Source organism: Podarcis erhardii (genome assembly GCF_964252035.2).
Source record: "Podarcis erhardii genome assembly, chromosome: 3".
In the NCBI taxonomy this organism is placed as follows: Eukaryota; Metazoa; Chordata; class Lepidosauria; order Squamata; family Lacertidae; genus Podarcis; species Podarcis erhardii.
This window is the reverse complement of record NC_138507.1, coordinates 19,041,548-19,050,566: the sequence shown is the minus strand read 5'-3', so window position 1 is coordinate 19,050,566 and position 9,019 is coordinate 19,041,548. Positions and strand designations below refer to the sequence as shown.

The following is a 9,019-nucleotide window of genomic DNA, read 5'->3' as shown; positions in this document are numbered from 1 at the left end:
TTTTTTATACTGTGAGTAGGCAGTATACTGTGACAGTCTGTTGGGAGTTGGTCGTCCCTGCTCTAGATGTTAAGGCATGCTTGGGGAAGCACCTTCAATAGACTTTGTCCTCCTTGGAGAGAGTGGGAACATGGGTAAAGACTACCTCTGAGCCTACTCCAGAGATTTTCCCTGCCTACCACCAACTGTCCTTTGGGAGAGGATCCCAGGAGAGAGCTGGGTGGCTGACAAAAGTCCATCTCAAAGCCTGGTCTGTATGGAAGGAGGGATAAGCCCAATCTTCGCTGTCATGGTCCCAATCCAATATCCCTTAGCTGCTTTGAAGAAGACCTTGGGAGGAATTCAGTGTTGCACTAAGGTGATCATTCCATTAAGGGAAGCATTTTTGGTTTGCTAGATAGAACAACCCTACCTCCTTCCCCCCTACATACTATTATGGAGGTTCTCCCAACCCCTACCCCCCAAGCCAATTCCAGGAGGCCTAGGGGATTAGAAGGGGGTGAATTCTGTTACAGAAGCCCTTATGCAGGTGACGGGTCTCCTTAGCTGAATCCCACCCCCAATATAGATCTGGTTAATGTCTAAATTGGCCTTCAGGACATTGCAACATGTATATTTTCTTTTCCCATAACCATAAAACAGGTGTGAGGTGCAGGCTGGGTATCTGAAGTTCAGATACAGAATTCTGCTATAAACGTAGTTCACAGCGATCTCCCAGTCTTCAAAACAGATTCCTTTCTGTTTGTGCTTTCAAGAGGGTGTTCAGGTTTGGTAGGTAAAAACACAGTCCTGAATATGCACATCAACTTTAACCGCAATATCTCAATCTTCATGGCAGATACCGCATAAACTTTACTTTTGCAGTGTTCCCCATACACCTTTTAAAAACAGGTGCAAGGAGGGGTTCAGTTGGTCTTCAGATCTCAGAACTACTATTAAACATATTGACTCCCAGGCTGATGCCTCAATCTTCAGGGTAGATATTGTACTGTGCTGTACGTTTCAATTTTTCTGGCTTTAATTAAAAGGCTATCCAGAACAGACCCATTAAAATAATGGACATGACTGACTTAGGCCCATTGATTTTAGTGTGTCTACTCTGGTTAATACGTGGTTGGCTGCAACCCTCTGATATGATGGCATAGCCCTCTGATGTGGTCATGATGGGCTCACCTCTTGAATACTTTTCTGTTCTTATGTACATACCTGTTCTTGCGAGAAGTCTGGTTATATTTTTAGGAAGCAGGAGGATTTCAGCTCCATTTGTATCACTGACGTGGATCCTCAGGATTTCTGAATGTGGACTGTTGGTCGTCTTGGGAGTTTATACGAGGGTGGTCCATCCATGTAAACAAGCCAAGACTTGCTCCTTGGCTCTCTGTCGCTGTGCTGAGAACAACATGTGCAACTTCATTGCCATTATCTAAACATTGATTTGCTTGAATGTGACTTACCTATATTCAGCATGCAGCAGGCATGTTGAGTTCAGAGAAGGTATGGGAACTTTGCTAAAAGGGCCGTCAGGCAGAAGGATGCAGAAAGTGCCGGGTTCAAGCCCTGACATCTCCAGATCCTTGCCTGAAACCTTGGAGAGCTGCTTTAAACATTACTTGAGTAGTTTAGTCATTGCTGAGCTAGATGAACGAGTGTTCTGACACAATTCAAGCCAGCTCCCTAGGTTCTTCCAAAATGGTGATACTATTTTACTTTCCAATTAGCTGATCACTTTAAATCTCTCAAGTTAGTTTGAAATGCATGTATGAGTTTTCCCAAAGATATTTGGACAGAGGGTGGTGGGGAGATAAATTCACTTTCCTGGTTGTCACCTATGAATTTAAATCGGATGCTAGTGCCGATGAATTAAATACATTCTTTTCCTACCCTGTCCTGCGTTTTTCTTGGATACTGGCTTCCCTTTGTGCCCTGTTTTCATTGCAGCTGATCCCCTTGCTAAGTTGAAGTTGGCCACCCCAAATCCTGACAGCTGAAGCACTTGATTGATGAAGCGAAGTACCTGGCTTTGATTTCCCCCACTGTGATTACTGAGAAGGCTACTGAGGGAACGTGGGTGACTCAACGGAAGAAACTGCCTGGGAAAGGGTGGAGTGAACTGACTGTGCTTTCTCCTTGCCCGCCACACACTTGCTCTCTGGCCAGGAACTTAAAAAATAAAATAAAACCTGTCTCAAGGAAAAGCACACAGACAGTGTCAGGGAGGTAGAGGAGCTGGTCTTCAAACCAAAGCAGCTGAAATGCTCTGGCTACTCAAGACGCCTGGCACTTGCCTTTTCCTGCTACTGCCTGCAGTTTTAGGGGTCCGGTACAGGTTTCCTAAGCGCTCAGTTCAGGTAGGTTTGCGCTCCATTCCACTGCAAGGCAAGACATTTGGCGGAAAAGCTGCAGCAAGGGCTGATGAACCCTACTCCGGAGATATCGAGGGTTCTTCAACAGTCTCCTCTACAGGTAATTTAGCTTCTGTGCTATGGGCAGAGGGTCTGGAGAAATGCTAAAGGTCAGGCATATTTTCTAGGTGTTGGCTATATGCTCCATGTCTTGCATTCCCAAATATTCAGTAAATAATAATAATAATAAATAATAATAATAATAATAATAATAGGAGCTGGACCTCAGTGTCCAGGCTGAACGATGGGGGTGGAGATGCTCCTTCAGGTATACTGGGCTGAGGCCGTTTAGGGCTTTAAAGATCAGCACCAACACTGAATTGTGCTCGGAAATGTACTGGGAGACAATGTAGGTCTTTCAGGACTGGTGTTATGTGGTCCTGGCGGCCGCTCCCAGTCACCAGTCTAGCTGCCGCATTCTGGATTAATTGTAGTTTCTGGGTCAAAGATAGCCCTACATAGAGCACATTGCAGTAGTCCAAGCAGGAGATAACCAGAAAATGCACCACTCTAGTGAGACAGTCTGCAGGCAGGTAGGGTCTCAGCCTGTGTACCAGATGGAGCTGGTAGACAGCTGCCCTGGACACAGAATTGACCCGCGCCTCCATGGACAGCTGTGAGTCCAAAATGACTCCCAGGCTGCGCACCTGGTCCTTCAGGGGCACAGTTACCCCACTCAGGACCAACACAATCTCCTTTTTTTCTGGCAGGTCTGCAGGTGGGACACAAATTGTTTTGGTGTATCTTTTTTTATTGACAAGAGATGTGATGATGGCAGGCATTCTATCATAAACACTCAACAACCATATTGGATTGATGAGAATTCCTGATGATACATTGGGAAACTTTTAGGCTAGACTTTCTCAATGCTGTAGCCGAGATGTTGTGGGCTACAGCTCTAACAAGCCCATAGCCAGCCTGACAAATGATCAGGGATGATGGAAGTTGTCGCCCAAAGCACCTGGAGGATACCAGGGTGCTTTAGAGAAAAGCCAAGTAGTAATATAAATATATATATTATAAATATGCATTGAAAAATAGGTTGTTAGAACTTTTAATTATGCCCTTATGAGTTCCAAAACTTCCCTCTTCCCCTAGCATAGAAGAAGACCCCACATTCGTTGAGTTAAAAATTGGTTCACTTACGAACCCTTCCAAGGTCCGGTCCATGTGCTATTCCATACATCCCTTGGAAAAGTTGCACAGGCAGTATAACTTGTCTTACTTGCAAAGTGGTGAAAGTTCCCAAATCAGTGGTATATAGGAGCTCAAGAGAGGCTTGTTAGACCATGCGGCTAAGCATAAGCATAATAAGGCAGGCAGGGTGGGGGTGGGGAGAGGATAGGGAATTTGAAGAAGCTGCAAAAGTTGCACAAGTGTTAAATATTCTCCCTGACTTGCTACCATGGTTGAATCTCCAGAAAGGGGCTTAAACTGCAAAGAAGTTGTTGAAGTATCACAAATGGGTCATTGGCGACATGTTTGTGTGTGTGTCCTGCTTTCAGATTTTATCCAGAATTGGTAACTTCATATTAAATGGGGGTGGCAGGACATCGCGAAAAACTTGCATGTGTGAGGAGTTCCAATCCCACAATAAACACTTATCTGAAAACACACTATTCCAGTTGTGTCAAGCCTGTTGTGATAACCATTAGTGTAGAAATCATTAAAAAAAAAAAGCACTGATATTCTCAATCCTTTCACAGTGATAAAATTATTAAAGTCTTGACTGCAAATCTATACTCACCTGAGGGGAGTAAGCCCTATTAAACTCTTCTATATTTTTCTTAAATGTACTTCTGAGCAGGCCTAAAACTGCTCCATTTTGTACTACACATTACTATCCCAGGCAGGCAGATTTCTTGATTTTCCATTTGTACTACACTGGAGTCCAGCTTGTAAAAGAAAAGGAAAAAATCAGGAGTAGTTTGTCAAAGCCTCTTTTAAGTCCAGCCACTTAATTTGGAATATTGTGCTTCAATTGTCTTGCAGAGGCTATATGCCGGAGTCGCCCCATAGACCTTGTATTTATAATAGACAGCTCCCGCAGTGTCCGGCCTCAGGAGTTTGAAAAAGTGAAAACCTTCTTGGCCAAACTGATTGAAGCCTTGGATGTGGGGGAAAGAGCGACTCGTGTTGCGGTGGTGAACTATGCCAGCACAGTCAAGATTGAATTCAATCTTCAGAAGTACTTTGACAAAGCATCCATGAAGAATGCCATCTATCACATCCATCCATTATCTGTGGGGACTATGACTGGCTTGGCCATTCAGACAGCCATCAACGAAGTTTTCACCAGAGACGGAGGGGCAAGGGACTCTTCCCATGACGTCCCTAAGGTGGTCATTATAGTGACTGATGGCCGACCCCAGGATCAGGTTCATGAGGTGGCTTACAAGGCTCGAGCCTCTGGAATCGAGATTTATGCCGTTGGGGTTGACCGAGCAGATATGGAGTTCTTGCGGCTGATAGTGAGTGAGCCGGTCAGTGAGCACGTTTCTTATGTGGAGACCTACGGTGTGATAGAAAAGCTGGCTTCCAAATTTCGAAAAACGTTCTGTGGTAAGATAATCACTACATGGTGATTACTCCCTTTTGTTTCTGCTGCTAGGATAAGGATATACAATCGTACCTTGGAAGTCGAACGGAATCCATTCCAGAAGTCCGATCAACCTCCAAAACGTTTGAAAACCAAAGCGCGGCTTCTGATTGGCTCCAGGAAACTCCTGCAGCCAATCAGAAGCTGTGGAAGCCCCGTCGGACATTTGGGTTCCAAAGGAACATTCGCAAACTAGAATAATCACTTCTGGGTTTGCGGTGTTCGGGAGCCAAAAGGGCTGAGTTTCAGGGCGTTCAGGATCCAAGGTATGTTGTTAGGTAAATCTGTTTTTTCCCTTTTTATTTTTTAATGTATTATATGGCTTTATTGATGTAAATTGCTTTGATATATCTTTTCATGATACAGCAGTATACAAATGTTTAAAATAAATAAATTCCCCACATAAAAACTGAACTGTGTCTCTCTATGTGACAGTTGTGCCATCTCAGCCAGGAAATACTTAATACATAGTTATTTGATCACAGAGCATTAAATGCTTTCTGTGGCACCAGCGGACATAATTCTTCTGTATACTCCTTCCCTAGCTGTTTGTGCCCTTGGGACCCACAATTGTGAGCAACTTTGTGTGAGTAGCGATGGCTCCTGGCGTTGTGAATGCTATGAAGGGTACACCTTGAATCCGGACAAGAGAACTTGCTCAAGGAAGAAGTTGGAAGCTTCTTCAGGTAACACATTTTGTGAGATTTCTTCTGTTTTCTAAGTAATTTATCCATTTATTATTCAACTGTTAATGCAATTCCTTAACATCTGCCCTAGGTGGAGAGGGTTGTGCATCTGGAAGCCACAACTGTGACCAAATGTGTGTGAGTACTGATGGATCCTGGCGCTGCGAGTGCTATGAAGGGTACACACTGAATCCAGACAGGAGAACTTGCTCAAGGAAGGAGTTGGAGGCTCCCTCAGGTAACACATTGTATGAGGAAATTAGGATTTTTATTGATTTATTATTTAGTTATTAAAGTAGTTCCTTAATGCCTCTCCTAGGTCGGGAGACCTGTGAGCCTGGGATCCACAATTGTGAGCAACTTTGTGTGAGTAGCGATGGCTCCTGGCACTGTGAATGTTATGAAGGGTACACCTTGAATCCGGACAGGAGAACTTGCTCAAGGAAGGAGTTGGAGGCCCCCTCAGGTATCACATTTCATGAAATTTATTTTGTTTTCTAAGTAAGTTATCCATTTATTATTCAACTATTAATGTAATTCCTTAACATCTGTCCAAGGTGGAGAGAGTTGTGCATCTGGAAGCCACGACTGTGAGCAATTGTGTGTGAGTACAGATGGCTCCTGGCATTGTGAGTGCTATGAAGGGTACACCTTGAATCCGGACAAGAGAACTTGCTCAAGGAAGGAGTTGGAGGTTCCTTCAGGTAACACATGTTATGTTGAGATTTGGCTTTTTATCAATTTATTATTGTGTTATTAATGTAGTTCCTTAATGCCTCTCCTAGGTCGGGAGACCTGTGAGCCTGGGATCCACAACTGTGAGCAACTTTGTGTGAGTAGCGATGGCTCCTGGCGCTGTGAATGTTATGAAGGTTACACCTTGAATCCAGATAAGAGAACTTGCTCAAGGAAAGAGTTGGAAACTTCTTCAGGTAACATATTTTGTGAGATTTCTTCTGTTTTCTAAGTAATTTATCTATTTATTATTCAACTACAGTGGTACCTCGGGTTAAGAACTTAAATCATTCTGGAGCTCTGTTCTTAACCTGAAACTGTTTTTAACCTGAGATACAACTTTAGCTAATGGGGCCTCCTGCTGCCGCCGCACAATTTCTGTTCTCATCCTGAAGCAAAGTTCTTAACCCGAGGTACTATTTCTGGGATAGCGGAGTCTGTAACCTGAAGCGTCTGTAACCCGAGGTACCACTGTATTAATGTAATTCCTTAACGTCCATCCTAGGTGGAGAGGGTTGTGCATCTGGAAGCCACGACTGTGAGCAATTGTGTGTGAGTAGCGATGGCTCCTGGCGCTGTGAATGTTATGAAGGGTACACCTTGAATCCAGACAAGAGAACTTGCTCAAGGAAGGAGTTGGAAGCTTCTTCAGGTAACACATTTTGTGAGATTTACCGTATTTTTTGCTCTATTTTCCCCTCCTAAAAAGTAAGGGGAAATGTGTGTGCCCCTTATGGAGCGAATGCAGGCTGCGCAGCTATCCCAGAAGCCAGAACTGCAAGAGGGATCGCTGCTTTCGCTGCGCAGCGATCCCTCTTGTTGTTCTGGCTTCTGAGATTCAGAATATTTTCTTTCTTGTTTTCCTCCTCCAAAAACTAGTTGTGTCTTATGGTCTGGTGCGACTTATAGAGATGAAAATACGGTATTTTGTTTTCTGTGTAATTTATCCATTTAGTGTTCAACTATTACAGTCATACCTTGGAATTAAAATGGAATCCGTTCCGGAAGTCTGTTCGACTTCCAAAACGTTCGGAAAACAAAGTGTGGTTTCCTATTGGCTGCAGGAAGCTTATGCAGCCAATCCGAAGCTGCAGAAGCCCCATCAGATGTTTGAGTTCCAAAGAACGTTCGCAAACCGGAACACTCACTTCTGGGTTTGCGCTGTTTGAGAGCCAAAATGTCCAAGTACCAACACGTTCGGGTTTCCAAGGTACAACTATTAATGTAATTCCTTAACATCTGCCCTAGGTGGAGAGGGTTGTGCATCTGGAAGCCATGACTGTGAGCAATTGTGTGTAAGTACAGATGGATCCTGGCGTTGTGAATGCTATGAAGGGTACACCTTGAATCCGGACAAGAGAACTTGCTCAAGGAAGGAGCTGGAGGTTCCCTCAGGTAACACATTTTGTGAGATTTCTTCTGTTTTCTAAGTAATTTATCCATTTATTATTCAATTATTAATGTAAGACCTTAACATCTGCCCTAGGTGGAGAGGGTTGTGCATCTGGAAGCCATGACTGTGAGCAATTGTGTGTGAGTACAGACAGCTCCTGGCGCTGTGAGTGCTATGAAGGGTACACTTTGAATCCGGACATGAGAACTTGCTCAAGGAAGGAGTTGGAGGCACCTTCAGGTAACGTTTTGTGAGATTTGTTTTATTTAAAAAAGTAATTTATAACTTAGTTATTAATGTAATTCTTTATTATCTGTTCTAGCTGGAGAAGGTTGTGCATCTGGAAGCCACGACTGTGAGCAATTGTGTGTGAGTAGCGATGGCTCCTGGCACTGTGAGTGCTATGAAGGGTACATTTTGAATCCAGACAAGAGAACTTGCTCAAGGAAGGAGTTGGAGGTTCCCTCAGGTAACATATTTTGTGAGATTTCTTCTGTTTTCTAAGTAATTTATCCATATATTATTCAACTATTAATGTAATTCCTTAACATCTGCCCTAGGTGGAGAGGGTTGTGCATCTGGAAGCCACGACTGTGAGCAATTGTGTGTGAGTAGCGATGGCTCCTGGCACTGTGAGTGCTATGAAGGGTACACCTTGAATCCAGACAAGAGAACTTGCTCAAGGAAGGAGTTGGAGGCTCCCTCAGGTAACATGCTATGAAGAGATTTGTTGTTTTTTTAAATTATTATTTAGTTACTGATATAGTTCCTTATCCAACCTAGGTGAAGAGAACTGTGTAGCTGGAACACACAACTGTGAGCAAATCTGTTTGAGTAGTAATGGCTCCTGGCATTGTGAGTGTTATGAAGGGTACACCTTGAATCTGGATAAAAGAACTTGCTCAAGGAAGAATCTGGAGGCTCCTTCAGGTAATCTGAGGGCCTTATTATTTATTTATTTTGAAAGTTTAGTATTGAATTATTAATGTAGTTCCTCATGTGTCCTAGGTGGGGAGAGCTGTGTACCTGGGACTCACAATTGTGAGCAAATCTGTGTGAGTAGCGATGGCTCCTGGTATTGTGAGTGCTTTGAAGGCTACGTCTTGAATCAAGACAAGAGGACTTGCTCACGTAAGAATCTGGCAGCTTCATTAGCCAGCACATTTCGTGATGGGAGGTTTTGTGTTTTTTTGGTTTAGAAGCG

At 43.7% G+C, this 9,019-nt stretch overlaps 1 protein-coding gene across 1 annotated transcript; it reads left to right on the top strand.

The window, feature by feature from the left end:
- The first annotated feature begins 2,146 nt into the window (after positions 1-2,146).
- On the top strand, positions 2,147-8,707 carry MATN3 (matrilin 3). The gene is made up of 12 exons (XM_081857031.1): positions 2,147-2,463; positions 4,395-4,964; positions 5,547-5,687; positions 5,779-5,925; positions 6,007-6,153; positions 6,245-6,391; positions 6,473-6,619; positions 6,928-7,074; positions 7,671-7,817; positions 7,909-8,055; positions 8,138-8,284; positions 8,376-8,707. Exons 1-12 carry the CDS (start codon positions 2,253-2,255, stop codon positions 8,534-8,536), a joined length of 2,259 nt encoding a protein of 752 aa, XP_081713157.1. The 5' UTR covers positions 2,147-2,252; the 3' UTR covers positions 8,537-8,707.
- Positions 8,708-9,019: the final 312 nt, after the last annotated feature.

Excerpts from the sequence above, each read along its gene's own strand:
- MATN3 (XM_081857031.1), top strand. The coding sequence starts at position 2,253 with ATGCTCTGGCTACTCAAGACGCCTGGCACTTGCCTTTTCCTGCTACTG. Across the intron at positions 5,926-6,006 it reads GGAGTTGGAGGCTCCCTCAG|GTCGGGAGACCTGTGAGCCT; the intron begins GTAACACATTGT and ends TGCCTCTCCTAG. Across the intron at positions 6,392-6,472 it reads GGAGTTGGAGGTTCCTTCAG|GTCGGGAGACCTGTGAGCCT; the intron begins GTAACACATGTT and ends TGCCTCTCCTAG.